This window comes from Glycine max, chromosome 3 (assembly GCF_000004515.6).
Source record: "Glycine max cultivar Williams 82 chromosome 3, Glycine_max_v4.0, whole genome shotgun sequence".
Taxonomy (NCBI): domain Eukaryota; kingdom Viridiplantae; phylum Streptophyta; class Magnoliopsida; order Fabales; family Fabaceae; genus Glycine; species Glycine max.
The window spans coordinates 28191213-28208679 of record NC_016090.4 but is presented as its reverse complement, the minus strand read 5'-3'; the positions used below and the strand labels follow the sequence as shown (position 1 = coordinate 28208679).

The 17467-nt window shown below is 33.9% G+C and overlaps 1 protein-coding gene across 1 annotated transcript; it reads right to left on the bottom strand.

The window, feature by feature from the left end:
• Positions 1–437: 437 nt before the first annotated feature.
• Positions 438–14486, bottom strand: LOC100797407 (serine carboxypeptidase 1). The gene is given in 7 exon segments (XM_014774291.3): positions 438–521; positions 7352–7397; positions 7780–7896; positions 9041–9157; positions 9222–9289; positions 13038–13409; positions 14391–14486. Coding segments are annotated over 7 exon segments (900 nt in total).
• Positions 14487–17467: the final 2981 nt, after the last annotated feature.

Below are 17467 nucleotides of genomic sequence, written 5' to 3'. Positions count from 1 at the left end.
ATTGCTTAGAATGTGTATAAAAATGTTATAGATAGATGTTGATATCTCAAAATGCATGAATTTTTGGGCTTTTAAACTATGAGTGAGTTTAATGAAAATTGCAAGCTTGATATGATTCTAAATTGTTGGGATGATTTTGATGTTGGGAAATACATTTATAGGAATGTATGAGTATGATTTGAGTTATCAGGTATGTTAAAGATGTTGTTTATGTTGTAATATTTGAAAAACACAAAATCTAACTTAGATATTGTTGAAAATCGGCCAAGTGCAAACTATGTTGACATCTACTTTAATATATTAATATGGTAATAAAATAATAACGTAAACATAGAATACAAATATAATATGTGTCTGCATACATCCATTAATAATTATTATTAATAAAGTACAAAGAAAATCAGAAGCAATGTTATTCAATCTTCTCTTTTTCACTCTCATATTGGCAATCTAGCCAGAAAGTGTTTGTAAAAGTCCAATGCCTCTCATGGTTTATATTCCAGAACAGTGTGGCCAGATCCCTGTACAAAATGAAATCAAATATTATCAATATAAACTCAATCAACAATATAATTATAATGATACTGTAAAACAAAATAATTTAAAAGGCTATCCAACTACTTAAAAAGATCACATGACTTGATGTGTATTTTTGTCTGTTTTTACAAAGACTTGATGTGTTTTAATGAGTCCTATATTTATTATTTAATGAGATCTATATAAATTCCACCCAATCACGAGTTAAGAAATTTGTATATATAAACACTTATAATAAGTAGTGAAAATTAAAATTGATGGTCAAAATTAAAACACACACGTAATGTATGACCTACCCAAATCCAAAACAACCACAATAAATTATCAACATTAAAATTGAATAAAACTTAATATTGATTATCTAGGTATGGTTAAAATTTATTGTTCTTGAGATGATAAGTGAGAACAATTATCATTTGATATTGTACTGATTCAATCAATCAACCTAATTTGATTCTAACAGTCGATCATCAATCCTAACCACATGCTTTCTATCCATGTAGAGAGAAATTATTGCATAAAGATGAATGAAACCCCATTTTGTTCCCATACTCAAAATCATGATGAAAACTAAATGTGGAAGCGTACCTGGACTAAGCATAATGGAATGATGAAAGGTTAATGAGAACCAAGATTGGTTTTATGATCTTCCAAATGTAGAGAGCTTTATGTTCTTCTCTAAATTTTCTCTTCTGATGGGGATAAAGAGAAAAAGAATTCTTAAACTGTATGCGGTGTTACTTTTCTCTACAAATGGGGACTATAACCTCTTGTATTGGTAACTGTCATCGGTTACCCCAAATTTGATAATTATAATTTGGCACCTCATCAAATTATAATATCACTGCTAACAGAATCAAATGACATAGACTCATCATGAAATGTCTAGCATGAAAATTACATGAAGATGGCCTGTACACGTTTATTTCCAACTGGTCCTACTTTACCTCAATGAGATCATTTAATAACCTTAATGTACAAAGTGTAATAACTGAGTAGTAAATCATATATATATAACCAAATATATCCAAAAGTCAATGTATGCATACATAAAATCTAACATAGAACATAAAATACATAAAAATGACTAACTCCCACTAAACCAAAGATTCCTCGAACGATAAAACACCCATATGAGCAACATGCTTATGAAAGACCTTGGGTGGAATTCCCTTAGTAAGAAGATCTGCTATCATGGAGTTTGTCCCTAAGTGTTCTATGGAAATCTGTCCACTCTATACCCTTTCCTTAACAACTAGGAACTTGATGTCAATATGCTTCGACTTGGTCGAGCTCCTATTATTGTTAGAATACAATACAACTGATTTTGTCACAATATAACTTAAGTGGTCTTTCAATTCCTTCCACAATTTGCAGACTTGTGACAAAATTTCTCAGCCATTTTCCATGATTTGATGCCTCACAGCATGCCACAAATTCTGCTGCCATAGTGGATGAAGTAGTAAGGGTTTGCTTGGCACTGCGCCAAGAAACCGCACCACCAGCTAACATAAAAATGTAACCTGAAGTGGATCTCAAACTATCTAGGCATCCTGCAAAATCCGAGTCAGAATACCTAGTGATCTCCAACTGATCTGACCTCTTGTATGTGAGCGTATAATACTTTGTTCTCTTCAAATACCTCATAACTCTTTTGGCTACTTTCCAATGATCCATTCCTGAATTGCTTAAATATCTGCCTAATACCCCAACTATGTATACTGTATCCAAACACGTACATACTTGGGCATACATCAAACTCCCTACAATGGATGCATAGGGAATCTTCTGCATTTCCTGAATTTCCAAATTTCCTTTTGGGCACTGTTTGAGACTGAACTTGTCTCCCTTAGCAACTGGAGTATCCCCGAATTTACATTCTTGCATGCCAAACCTTTTAAGTACTTTTTCGATATAGCTCCTTTGTGATAATCCTAGAATATCCCGAGATCGATCTTGATGTATCTGAATTCCTAATATAAAGGAGGTGTCACCAAGATCTTTCATTTCAAAGTTTCTTGATAGAAATCTCTTGGTTTCGTGCAACATGCCTATATCATTAGTGGCAAGCAGTATGTCATCAACATATAAGACTAGACAAATGTACTTGCTCCCACTGAATTTGTGATACACACAATCATCAACAAGATTAATCTCAAAACCAAATGAGAGAATTACTTGATGAAATTTGTGGTACCATTGACGAGATGCCTGTTATAGCCCATAAATGGATTTTGTCAGTTTGCAAACCATATTCTTTAGGTCTCCTGACACAAAGTTTTCTGGTTGCACCATATAAATTGTCTCATCAATGTTGCCATTGAGAAATGTCATCTTGACATCCATTTGATGAAGCTCCAAATCATAATGTGCAACAAGAGCCATGATTGTCCTAAAAGAGTATTTGGATGAAACTGGAGAGAAAGTCTCTTAAAAATCAATCCCTTCATTTTGGGTATAGTTCTTCGCCACAAGACGAGCCTTATACCTCTCCACATTACCTTTGGAATCCCACTTGGTCTTAAATATTCATTTGCAATCAATGGGTCTCACACCTTCTGGTAATGGGACAAGTTCCCAAACCTTGTTGTCTTGCATGGACTTATACTCCTCATTCATTGCTTCAATCCACTTTTCTGAGTTAGAATCTTGCATGGCTTAATGGAAGTTGACTGGGTCATCTTCCATCATACCATTATTTTCCCCATGTTCCTAGAGAAATACCATATAATCATCTGGAATAACACTTCTCCTTTCTCTTGTAGATCTCTGCAAAGGTACTGGCTCATGAAGCATAGGTTCTTGAGGATCTTGAGTTTGTTCTTCATGAACGACCAAATTATCTTGAGTGGGAGATTCAATAGCAATATCTTGTAGAGGTTCCGAGTTTGCTTTATCAAAAGCAACTGTATGAATCGGTTCTGGAATCGTTACTAATTCTTCCTCTAAGACAAAGTCTTTAACCTTATTCTTCCCCCCAAACTCAATATCCTCAAAGAATGTGGCAGTTCCCATCTCAAAAAGTTGTCTTTAATTTGAGATCATAAAATTTATAGCCCCTGGATCTTTCAGAATAACCAATAAAGTATATGCTCATTGTTCGAGAGTCCAATTTTCTTTCATTTGGCTTATAAGGCCTTGCCTCAGCTGGACATCCCCATGATAAAAATGTTTCAGACTAGGCTTTCGCCCAACCCAAAGCTTATAAGGTGTTTTGGCAGCTGCCTTGGTTGGCACTCTATTTAGAATGTAAGTTGCAGTCCTTAGTGCCTCTCCCCAGAGTGAATCTGGTAAGTTAGAATGACAAATCATGCTTCTTACCATATCCTTAAGAGTTCTATTTCGTCTTTCAACCACACCATTCATGCTAGGTGACCCCGACATGGTGTACTGTGGGACGATTCCACATTCCTCTAGGTGTTTGGCAAAAGACCCTAGACATTGTTCAATTCTGTTTTTAGAAATGTGACCTAATTGCTTATGCCTTAATGCTCTTCAGTTTGTATTATCAATTCTACGCTTAGTACCATGCAATTCCGCATTAAAGGATTCACCATAGGAAGCTATAGTATCAAGTAAATATAGATTATCATAAGACAAGAGCGAACCAGTTCCAACAATATCTGAATTAGAAGACAACCTAAACACATTGTTTCCAAATGAACACAAATAACCCAATTTGTCCAAATAAGAAACGGAAACCAAATTCCATCTAAATGACAGTACAACAAAAGTGTCTTTCAAATCCAAATAAAAACCAATACATAATAATAATCTAAAATGCCCTATAGCTTCCACCTCCACCGATTTACCATCTCCAACATATATCCGTCTTTCAGAATCAATTGGCTTCAGGTAGCTTAGGCAACCCTTTCTTTGCACGCCAAACATGATATTTGGTACATTTCTTCTTTGCATGTCCAGGCTTACTGCAAAAGAAACAATTGTCACCTTGATTTTGTTTCTTTTGTGCTGGACCCTTAGTAGCTTCATTCTTGGGCTCCTCAGTTATTTTTAGTTGCCCTTGTCTTTAGAGGTACTTACAATTTGAGCACTTTCAGTCCTTTCTTGCTTCAGCCTTTCCTCTTCTTGCACAGTATAAAATGAGCTCATTAAGAGACCATTTCTCCTTCTGACAATTATAAGAGATCTTAAACTGACTAAACTGTGAAGGTAGAGAAATTATCACTAAATGAATAAGCAAGTCTTCTGATAGCTCAAGCTTTAGTGCCCTTAACAATTTGCATGTTCTCTTTTCAGTCCTAAAAATTTGTACCATTAAGAACCAGAACCGAATTCAGATGAGCAGATATAGAAGCAACAATTTGAAAGATCAAAACAAATAATACAATAAGCTCACAGAACAGTCATCAATGCATTTAAATAGTGTTATAACCCATCTCAAGATATCTCGTGCACCATTAATATCAAGTCTTTGGTTAGTGGTATTAATTGCTAGTGAAATCCTTGTTGTAATGTTCAAACATTGATAATAAAAGCATATCAAATAACATACTCATTCACATGCAAAACCTCATAATTATCATACGTTTAACATCACAGGTGTGTGTAAATTAGTTAAATGGTAACTTTCCTTTGAGCCAATCACCACTCATATAAATAATCACACACGTTAACATTTCTTATGAACAATCTACACAAGAGAGGTCACTTTGGTGATATCTTAATTCAATTAGCTCATTTAAATGCTAAACAAGTAAAATGATATACCGTAGCTAAATTTTGGACATTGATGCACCAAATCCAAAAAATAAAACATTTCTAAAGTAAATTATTTTAACTTTCTTTATTTATTTTAAATTTTAGAAGCTCATGATTGTTATTTTAATTTACTGTAGCGGCCTCTAAAAGTAACAACAAGTACAGAGTTATATATATATATGTGTGTGTGTGTGTATATATATATATATTAATGATGCAATGTAACCTTTAAATGAGCAGTGCATTTAAATATTGTTGTAAGTTACGCTTTAGTAAAAGGTAAGATCAAGCAACAATATGTAAAATATCTAAACTCATTTAAAATTTAGGATATGGCAGCAACTTGAATAAATAAAATTTCCAAAATCATACATGAATAAAGTATGGGTGGCTCTAATACCAATTTGTAGGGATTCAATCAATCAACCTAATTTGATTCTAACAGTCGATCGTTAATCATAACCATATGCTTTCTATTCATGTAGAGAGAAATTACTGCATAAAGATGAATGAAACCCCATTGTGTTCCCATACTTAAAATCATGATGTAAACTAAATGTGGAAGCGTACCTGGATTAGCCATAATGGAATGATTAAAGGTTGATGAGGATCAAGATTGATTTTATGATCTTCCAAATGTAGAGAGCTTTATGTTCTTTTCTAAATTTTCTCTTCTGATGGGATAAAGAGAAAATGAATTCTTAAACTATATGTGTTGTTACTTCTCTCTCCAAATGGTCATAACCTCTTATATTGGTAACTGCCATCGGTTGTCCCAAATTTGATAATTATAATTTGGTCCATTATCAAATTATAATATAACTAATGGTATCTACATAATTAGTCTTTCATAACATATATGTCCTTAGCCATAATTTTATATTGATCAGACTACTTTAATATTTTGACTAATCTAATAATGGCCCTTACTCATTCAATTATGTAATATATATATGTGTGTGTGTGTGTGTGTGTGTGTGTGTGTGTGTGACCTCAGGGCATTGGATAGAAGACTCCAAGTAGATTGGGCAGAGATCCAAGGGAAGGCCCTAGGGTTCTCATGAGCCTTAGGGTAGATTTAAAGCCCATGGGCTAAGTATGAGCCCACTGATCTTTGTAAATATTAGAATAGGTTTTTCCTTCGTTTGGGCCTTGTATTTTGGCCATTCTAGTAGTATAGGGTTTTAGCCTTGTATTTCGAGGCATTTTGAGTAGTCTTTGTAGTAGGGATTTTTTTGTATTTTCATGTATTTTGTCATAAGGGTGAGCTTAGCTATTATAGGGGGTGTGTAGCTAAGCTCTAACTTCTCATCTCAAGGAGGTGAGCTTAGCTATTAGAGAGGTATGTGTAACTAAGCTCTAGCTTCTTTATGAATCTTCTTAAGGAAGCTTCTCAAGGAGGTGAGCTTAGTTATGAGAGGGGTGTGTGTAGCTAAGCTCTAGCTTCTCAAGGAAGTTTTCTCAAAGAAGCTTCTCAAGGAAGTTTTCTTAAGAAAGCTTCTCAAGGAAGCTACCTAGTCTATAAATAGAAGCATGTGTAACACTTGTTGTAACTTTGATGAATGAGAGTCTTGTGAGACACAACTCAAAGTTCAAATTCTCTCCCTTTTTTCCTCCTTCAATTTCGTGTTCCCTCCTCTCTCTTTCTCTCTTTCTTTTCCTCCATTGAAGCATCCTCCCCAAGCTTCTTATCCAAGGTTCATCTTGGTGGTGAAGCTCCTTCTTCCATGGCTTATTCCTTAGTGGATGGTGCCTCCTCTCACCTCTTCTCCTTTGTCTTCCGCTGCATCTCCATGGTGAAAAATCACCATTAAAGGACCTCATTGAAGCTCAAAGATCCAACCTCCATAAAAGCTCCAGAAGTAAGCTTCCATCATATATCCTCCATAATGACAAAATATAATATATGACTAGAAGTATTTTTGAGAGCTTCTCTGTTACAAAAAGCTCTATGTTTTGTAAAGAAGCTCTCGACAGACAATACTGTATCCAAACAGGCTCACAACTCATCTTGACCATAAGAATGAATGGTCAATGTTACCTCTTTTTACCTCTAATTCTCTTATCTGATATGCTATATGTATATACAAACCTTTATGGTCAGAAAAGTAAGATTTTTGTCGTATCCTTGTGTATACCTGCAACAGATAAAAATTATCAATTAAATTTCTAGTCAAGAAAAGATTGATCTTTTATACAATATACATTGTAAAAAAACATTTTTGGGGCATATTTTGGAACAACTTGCAATCTTGAAGCTAAAACTCCTATTGCTAAGAAGGACCAATACCAGAACACATGTATCTTCACAGATCAAATACCAGAAAATGTGTTATGCTAGCATGCTTCATAATACAAGGTGTAGAAACTTATCGAAGATCAAGTTATGTTGACTTATAAACCACTTCAAAAACAACTAAAAAAGACATTCAAACAAGGTCCTTCCAATTAACTCTTTTGAAATTTTTGAAGATTCACTAAGTAAGGATAAAATAACGGGGAAATGGAACTAGTAAGTACCCAGCAACTTGACCATTGGATGACCAAGGCCTCCATTCATCAACAATCTTGTATCTAACATATTTCATCCACACTTGACTCCCCGTGTATGGAACACACATGTCATGATCGTCGTTGCTAGAAACATGAAACTTTTTTAGTTTTCTATCGATTAACACTAGAAAAGAGGATGCACTACCTAAAGCAATGATCAAAGATAACAGAGACAATATGAAGCATGCAAAGAACTAGTGTCTAGTGACAAGAAAATCTTATCAAATTAAGAAAGTAGTTACTAGGAATGTCATTATGTAGTCTGTTAGGAAGGGCTTTAGGAGGCCCAAATATATCCCAAAATTAAAGTGGTTAAAAGATTATAGAGTTGATATTTGTATTATTGTTTTTATTATAAATAAAGAGATGTTGACACATGAATAAATAGTATCCATTGATTAGCATCAATTAAGGCTATATAAATGTATTCCTTTTTTAGGGAAATCAATCAATGAATGAAATATCAAGTTTCATGTTTATCTTCTTCATAGCTTTTAATGATAGTTTTCTTAGGAGTAGAAGTAGAGTAGCTTTTAGCACTCTAACATAGTCATAGTCAATCTCATAACATTTGAGAGTCTTTTAGTTTTATAGACATGTCTTTTTTAGTGCTCTTTCTACCTTTTCAATCCCTATCTTCTTAACATGGAAGAAAGAAAACAAAAAATCATTAGTATAATACTACCAAGAAAGGAAGTTTTCTTTCTACATTTTCAAACCCTTAAATACACTTGAATCCTGCACTTTTGCAATGGCAATGAAATGCAAAATGTAAAAGAATATGACAAAGTACTTCTTTTGACATAGTCCATGGTACAAACCTAAAAACAATTGTACAAATGAATCAAAAGACAAGAGAGGAAAACAATTAACGGAACAACATACAGCATGGTGAAACAAATTACAAGCACACCTGCGGAAAGATTCCAATTGACTAAATAACAAATAAATGGTGATTTAACACTTTCCCGTAGCTATGTTAAAACATGTTCACATTTGTATTTTCTTTTTGAGTAGTCATCTCTAGTAGAAAACATCAAACACAATGGTATCGATGGAAAAAATGGTAAATCTTGTCTTCTCAAATAAAAGGAAAAGGTAAAAAAATGTTGAACTTTCCTTTCTGATATTCCATACAATCAACTGGAACAATGAATTGCACATAAATGTATAGCAATGGGATATTTTTGGTTACCAAATGTAAAAAATTTTGTTATCTGAAATTCACCTGAATATGAGTGCTCTGTAACCTTTGGAAGTTAAGTTCTTGTGGTACTCGGTCATGCTCCCAGCATCATGATCAAAGTAAATTCTGTCGGTGCATAAATCCCAACTACTGACCACACTTTTCTATTTCATCAGAAAGATCACAATTTAGTGTTTTCATATCCAAAGTATAGGAATCTTACTAGAAACCTGTATGAATTGTTGTCCTGACTGCTTCATTGTTCAACCATGTGTTTGCAACCTCATCATCCTACAGATAAATGTTACATCTAGTTACTTGTTGAACATCCAATGAAAAGGTAATACAATAATATCAACAATAAAAATGATGATAGTATGCATATAGAAGCCCAACAACATTTTTCTCAAAGCAGATATATGATAGAATAAGACAGACTTAAGAAAATATTGTCCCTTCAACTAGAAAATATTTGTCACAAAAGCTAGTTCTAAACTAAATTACAACAATTGGCAAGAATCAAAGCAAATTGAATTCATATAATAACTTCAATTTGATGTTAGTAGGCAATGAACTAGAACTTAAAATCCCTCAACAATAAGGACTTTTAAAGCACTGTTATTAGAAGCTAAAGCTTAGTTTTCTGAGGATACAATTTTGACCATTAGCTTCTGGCATATGTTATGCTATTAGTTAGATATCTTTCAAATATATGGTTATTTATAATCCAAATTAAGGAGTAAGCACTATTTCAAATATATAAGGTTTAGAACAAGATAGAAGGCACCTTTTATAGGTGTATTTCATCATTTTCATTTTAACATTAAAGCTTCTGTCACTATCTTGAGCACATTCTCTTTTTCAGGACTATGTTCATCACTTTCAAATTTAGCAATCAGCATTTGTTGTTTTACTAAACATGAGAGAATTACAAATTCTCTTTCATTTTTGGCAGTTCGGAATCAATAGTTCTGAGGTGTATTCTTTAACACCCCATTTTTCATAAAATAAATAAAAAGATTTTTATTTAAAAATTAATAGAGTTTTGAGAAAATAAAAAATGAGATAAAAAGATTTTTGTTAATTAAAATAAGAGTTTCATAGTATTATAAAATAAATAGAGTAAAATGATGTTTTAGAAAATAAAGAGGTGTTTTAATTGGTTACTTATTTACTGTATTTACTGAAAGAGAAAAATAAAGTTTCTTTTTTTAAAATAATAAAATAAAGAAAAATAGAGTAACTAATAGACTCAGAGTATCTTAGCTATTACGTCAGTTTTTACATTTACAATATGTTTCTACACTCTCTCTTCCTCCCAAATTCGTTCTCCTTTCTTCCTCTCCTAAAACCCTTTCTTTTTTTTGCATACACCCAAATTTATTCCAGTAAAACTATGATTCCAAACTTGTTAATCGTTGGATTGTCCTGAAATTTGGACATCACATTCGGAACTCATTTTTGCACAGTTTCGCTGTTGGGATATGCGAAATAATGTTGGTAGAGAGAAATGTCTCTCATACAAAGACAATGAAATTGAGGTCTCAATCCCTTCTCTTTGTCTCTAACATTTGGAAACCCTAGCAGAGTAAGCAGAGGAAAAGCTTGAGGAATCTTATGGAACCGCTAGAGACGCAACTATTGCTACTAGATTACACATGTGAGCTTGCTTAGAGGTAAGGGATGAGTTATTCACAGTTGAAGAGTAGTGAGAACATGTGTACGAATCCTTAGAGAATCAATTGGGATGGATTTTGGGGTGTTTCTGCAATTTTGATTCTATCTTTGCAATTATAACTGGAAATTATATATGTTTGACGGGCCAATTGATGTCCCGATGCGAAAATGCTGTGAAATTAATATGTTATTGTGTTGAGTGTGAATCCTAGAAATTGAGTTTTTTTCTTTCTAATTAGCGTGAATTTATGAAACTGAATGATTAGTATGATACCTTTACTAGTTAATTTGCGTTATGAGTTTATATTTGAATCTAGCATACTACGATAAAGAATAAATGGTCAAAAGAAAAAATCTCTCTATGTTTGTTTTGCATATTGCAAAAGGTATTAAAATAAACTTTCAAATCAAACCGAAAATCGTACACAAATTTTTATGTCGTGTATCATTGCACTTTTGATATTTGACATCACACATATCAAACCGAAAAATCTCTCTATAGATTTAAAAGGGTATTAAAATAAACTTTCAAATCAAACCGAAATCATACACAAATTTTTATATCATGTATCACTGCACTTTTGATATTTGACATCACACATATCAATTGAACTTATTAAAGAACGTGAATTGTACTCTAAATAATTTTCTCTTTAGTTGCTTGCCTTTGCCTTGTATCTTTCCACGATGATGATCAACATGTTATATATACATTATAATAATAAAAGTAATAAAATAATAAATTAAAGAAAGTTGTAAAGTTAATGGTTAGTAGTAATTTCTTTTGATACAATTTTAATTTAATTGTTGTATAAACTCTTTTTAATTGAAAATAATATAGTTTGATTTAATATATATATATATATATATATATATATATATATGTTTTATGCCATATAATTATTACTATTGTGTGATGTGTATATGATTTATGAGGCATGATAAATTGTTATATTTGGATTATAACATTATGATTGAGATAGAGTGTAAGTGATAAATTGAGTATGTATTAAATTTTACGATACATGTTTATTGAGATATTGTACGCATTGAGTTTTGAGCTATGAACTGTGCAATCACACGACTGTATGACCCTTTAAGGGCGACGAGTATTGTGATGGAATCCACTATGGGAACCCGCCGAGTTTAATCACCTTGAGGTGAGACAAGTTAGAATTATTTTGAGAACAATTGAGGAGTTGTGTGTTTTGTATAGTTCATAAATATAGTATATGTGTTAAAAAATTTTCTGGGTTGGACCTGAATTAGGAGGGAGAGGTCCTGACTGATTCTTCGGAGTCTAGGCCTTGGGGGTAAATATACTTGGTTTGAATGCTCCTTTAAGCCTATGTTGATCCCTGATTGGTCTCCCTATGATTTCACTTAATGAGAGTGACCTGACTTCTAGTGTGTGGTCCGTCTTGTCATGTACTCATAGGCGCCCTGCGAGGTTTTTCACTGACATGGTACCACATTGCATATAGGATTGAGTCTTAGTATATCTGTTGCATAACACCTATGTAATGATCATTGTGACATGTTAAGTGATTGTGTGTAATAAATTATGTTAGTGTGAGATGTAGTATTGTATTTAAAATGTGTTGTCTTGTCTTGAATATGTGATTAATCATGAAGGGATGAAATGTGATTTTGATTAAATTCTAGGACAAGTGATGTTACATGATGAGCGTTGAAATCATGCAAATTATGTCAAGGTTGAGCCTTGTTATACCTATATTGTTATTATAATTATATTATTATTATATTTATATCATACCTATATGCTTTCATTTATCTCTATTCATGGAGGAATGTGATGACTCATTCACAGTGTGTTGTTTGTATTTTGATCCTATGATGATCTCGAACCTTGTGTTTGTGGGAGCAGATGACTTGGTGGATTGCTTTAAGGAATCTCATACTAGAGGACACTGGGATGCAATGCTCTGATAGGATGTGACATTGGGAGGATGAGTTTTTGTTTTAATTGCATGATGTTCCGAACATGTTATTTTACTTTATTTTATTCTGCTGCTTAACTTAAGTTCTTTTGTAAACTTGAACGGTCTTATTGTGAGCCATAAATGTTTCTGATGAGTTGTATTTGGTAATAGTGAAGCGAATGTGTACCTTTCACCCACGTGGATTTACTTATGATTTTATTTAATAAAATTGATTTTAATTAGATTCCGCATTTTATATGTTTTTTATTTATTTATATATATGTTGGGATAGAGGGTGTCACATATACAAGTAGACATTAACTTTGTGCAACAATCAATCAATTAAAACCAATTAGTAGCTAGGAAGTAGATGATAAATGGTAAAAATAGATTACTTAGATAGTAGTAATGCAGCCTACCGTGCATGGTGGAGCAGATTTTCTATTCATTAGTTGTGGCCAAGTTGGGACAATTCCATCTCTCACAGGTGCTCTTAGGGGTCAAGCACAACCAAGCATTTTTTTCCTCACATGGAAAGGTCTTTTAGTCTTACCCAACTTCTGGAAGCTAGATGGCATCCTAATATAGGATTCTATAATCTTCTCTGCTTCTGTGCCGTGATAGCATGGTTCTAGAATGTTATATATGTTTATCTCATCAAACAACTTAAAAATAGCAAGAATCATCAATGGGTTCCAAATTCACTTAAGCTCATCAACTTTTGAAAGCTCGCTAGAACAATTATCACTTGTTGGATCATAAAAATTCCCGTTGCACTCACGGTTAACCTCCTGCAGCAGCAAGTATCATTGATTAAATGAAACATATTTAGAAGACAACAAAGCATAGCATGCTTTCAAACAAAAAACACTGAAGTTAAAAACAAAACATAAAGTTCCAAACTTGCCCTTAAATAGTGCATATTGCTTTTGTACTAAAAAATATAATACATATTTTCACGTGTTGGAAAGTTGCCTTAATTGCAATCACCCCAAACTCGCCTTAATTACAGTCTCTTTGGTTTGCATTCATTGCGGTCACCAATACTTTCATTGTGCTGGGTGGGAGGGGGTGTATTTAGTCTCACATTGTCAAGTGGTCCTTAAGTAATGCTTATAAGACTTGGGAAGTTTTCACCTTACAAGTTGGATTTTGGGTGTTAAGTAAGACTCTAAGTTCAAATTCTAAGATGGTATCAAATATTATTTTAAACTCGTTGTCGAGTCACCTGCATTAGGCATGAAGGGGTTGTTGGAAAGCCACTTCAATTACAGTAATCCCTAATCTGCCTCAATTATGGCTTCTTTGGTCTACCTTCATCGCAATCTCCAACACCTTCATTGGGTTGGGTGTGAAGGGGAGTATTTAGTCCTATGTTGTCAATGATATGGCCTAAGTAGTGCGTATAAGGCTTGGACAATCCTCTCTTTACAAGCTAATTTTGTTTCCTAAGCCCAAATTCTAAGATCATATTTTAAACAAAAATTTCATCCCAAATAACATTGGTGGTTCCATTTCTATGATACATCTAAATTGGCAGGTTGCCTTATTTTAACAAATCAATCTCCGAATAAGACAATTACATTCACATAAAATGAAAATTAGATAATCTTCAAAAGCGCAAAACACGATTAAAAAACTTTAAAATGATCTGGATACAACAAGAAAGGAAAACTATTTTACATATTTTATAAAACAAAGACCAAACAATAAATAATGATGAGTCACTGGGTGACCATGCTATAATGAGCCAATGAGGGATTAAATTTCACCTCAAATAGTTCGTCTGGGATAAGTCTCATCCCATGTACAAATGGAACAAGAGCATTGCCATCAATTTGTTCATCTGTGACACCATTTCCAACCATGTAACCCTGCACACAATGACCATCAGATAGCAGCCATAGGTTTGAAAACATAAATTGATCACTTAAAGTTAAACATAAAAATTGATGTTAACGAATATGTTAACATCAGTTTTTTTACAGAAACCGATGTTAACATTTTGGATATTAACATCGGTTTTTTTTAAAAAAACCGATGTTGTTATTAGGATTTTTTTTTTAAAATACACTTTCTGTTTTTACAAAAAAAACCCAAAATTTAACCTGTAAATTTCAAATCAGACCACACAGCACAACATATATAATTTGCATTTTGGTTTCAAACAGTTTTTAGTATAAAGCTAGCTAGTAAACTATCAATTGAAAAAAATCAATTGATAACTATGAATAAATAATTTATTAATAACTATCAATAAAGAATGTTCAATGTTAAAATGAAACAACAATTGTAAAAAATGTAAAGCAAGCTAGTAAACTAATTAAGTAACCTAAAATTACATAGTTCCCTAACATCCTAAGTTTGATTTCTAACTTTGAGATAATATTGTGCCCACTGGATGCGAAGCGCCTTCAATCTCTTTGCTTCCAATGGTCTAACATCATTAAAATACTGCATGGTCAAATAAAATATAAGTTAATAATGTAATACCAATGATAAGAAAATCAAATTTGTTTGAAATAAACAATTATCGTTTTCCAATTATTTTTGAAACTTCCCAAGATTATAGTGGACATCCAGTGCATCACATAATAGCCACACTTAGTGCTTCCTTTTTGTGTCTATTACACTAAATACATAATGAAATTTAGATATTAAACGCTAACTACCATTAGTGTGCAGACACATAAAATATATATATAAGTAGAAGTTTTCTTTAAATCACTTACTTCAACAACAATCCACCTAGCACCAGCCTTGGATTTAGGTTGTGGAGTATCATCAAGTTCTTTCAAAGCACTGTTTAATACAAGGAATATTAAAATATTGATGTTGTTGAGTACTGATAATGCAAATATATTAAAAAACAACACTGACCTATTAATTATTCCTTTAAGGTAGTTGTCTGGCATGTTATGCAAGGAACAAAACTAGACAACAAGATTTTCCTTAGGCAAAATGACGACCATTTGCCAATGTGTGCTGCACTGGAGACCAATATGGGTGATTGTAGTATTAAACATTATTTAAATTCAGTTGTTCAATTTTACTTACCCATTTAGGTAGGCTCCTAGGTAGACATCGTGTTTTGAATTCTGCATCCAGTTTTTCATGTAATTTTTTTATTCAAATTGCGATTGCCCAGATCTCTGGATGGACTGTGGTTCGAGGAATCCATACACATTAGAATTCCCTGCTCGCATACTTGTCTCAATCAGATGCCTATTGTTGTTAACACAAAGTTAATTATATATGAATTTAAAACAATAACTTAAGTAATTAACAATAATGTAAATTGACTTACAGTATCCACAACTGTATAACAAAGATATTGAGACATTGACCACCGTGTGCTATTTTAGATAGATCTTCATGCTTTATGTGCAAGGGGAAGTCTTGATTAAACACCCCGAACACGATAGCATCCCACATAACCTACAATGGCTTCAAAAAAAGTTGTGGGATGGTCAATGTCATCAAATATAGGGGATCATCCACCTTATGATCCGGCCTATCTACAGGTTTTGCGGGTCCTACAGCCCCCTATTTATCCAACAGAGTTAAATAACATTAGGCAAATACAGTGAATAATTGAATTGAAAAAAGAAGCTTTTAATGAAAGCAAAATACCTATTCTGATAAACGCTTCACGAGATGCGTCGACCAAGCAAGGAAGGTGTTAAGTGTCTGTCCCACTAAGTTAATCTCGTCAGTGGGTACAGGAACGGGAGCATCTACATCTTCAACCTCCTCAACACCAACCTTCACTTGGCCATGCAACAAAGGGATGTTGTGAACGGCAGTGGATCCCTCATAAACTCTTCCAAGGGTAACCAGGCGGGAAGGATTTTCTTTGATGTACAACCCGCATTTGTCTGAGTCACCCGTGTCTAGATCGGTCACTGAGGGATCAACACAACTCCCCTATGTGCTGACACGAGCAACTGAGGGACCAACCTTAAGCTCCGGAGGCAGTGCAAGTCCCTGTGATTGCATCTGTGATTAAAACTAGGATTGCATCTGGATGAAGGATAACATCAGTTGCCGAGTCACTTTTTATGTAATCGACTCCTCCAGCTGGTCCCTGATTTGTTGAGTCAGCTGCTCTAGTTCTTTGGGAGCCATGGAGGAAGAAGTACAGGAGGTTCGTGGAGCCGATCCAATGTATTGCTTTACGGTCACACCGACTTCAGTAGCACGCACACAGCCAAGGTGTTCTGGTCGCCCAATGGCAGTAGTCAGGAGATCCTGACGTCCATGGGGGACAAAGGAACCCTGTGACGCCTACTCGTCTAAAGAATCATGTACAAAACACATATATTTGTTTAGTCATTCACAGAATAAACAAAGATAATTACAATTCTTAATTGCAAATGACTCACAATCTTTGTAGCAATTTCCTTTGCTGCCTCAGACGTCATCTGCTAGTTTTCTTGGTGCGGGCCATCTTCCACTTCACGTGTCATCTGATGCGAGATGGAGGGTCAATCACGGCCTCAATGCTTCCGGATTGAGCAGCTTCCTCCAGTTTTTTCTTTGTCTTCTCAATCATCAACTTCTGTTCTAAATATTCATAACCCCCACGAGACAACACGTGGGGGGCGGTGTTTTTCTTCTGGATGGCCTGTGCCTTTTTCCGCACATCCTGCAAAAATCAAACATTAATGAAAGTCATTATTACAATGTATTATAATAACTGAATTTTTAGTGGAAAATAATTAAAATGACAAAGTACATACCTCCCACGAGGGGTCTCTGTGAGTCTGACAAAACTAGGCCCATTTCTCCTTGCTAATGCCATATGTTCCACAAACAGTGTCATCCACACTATCCTTGTCGGATGCAA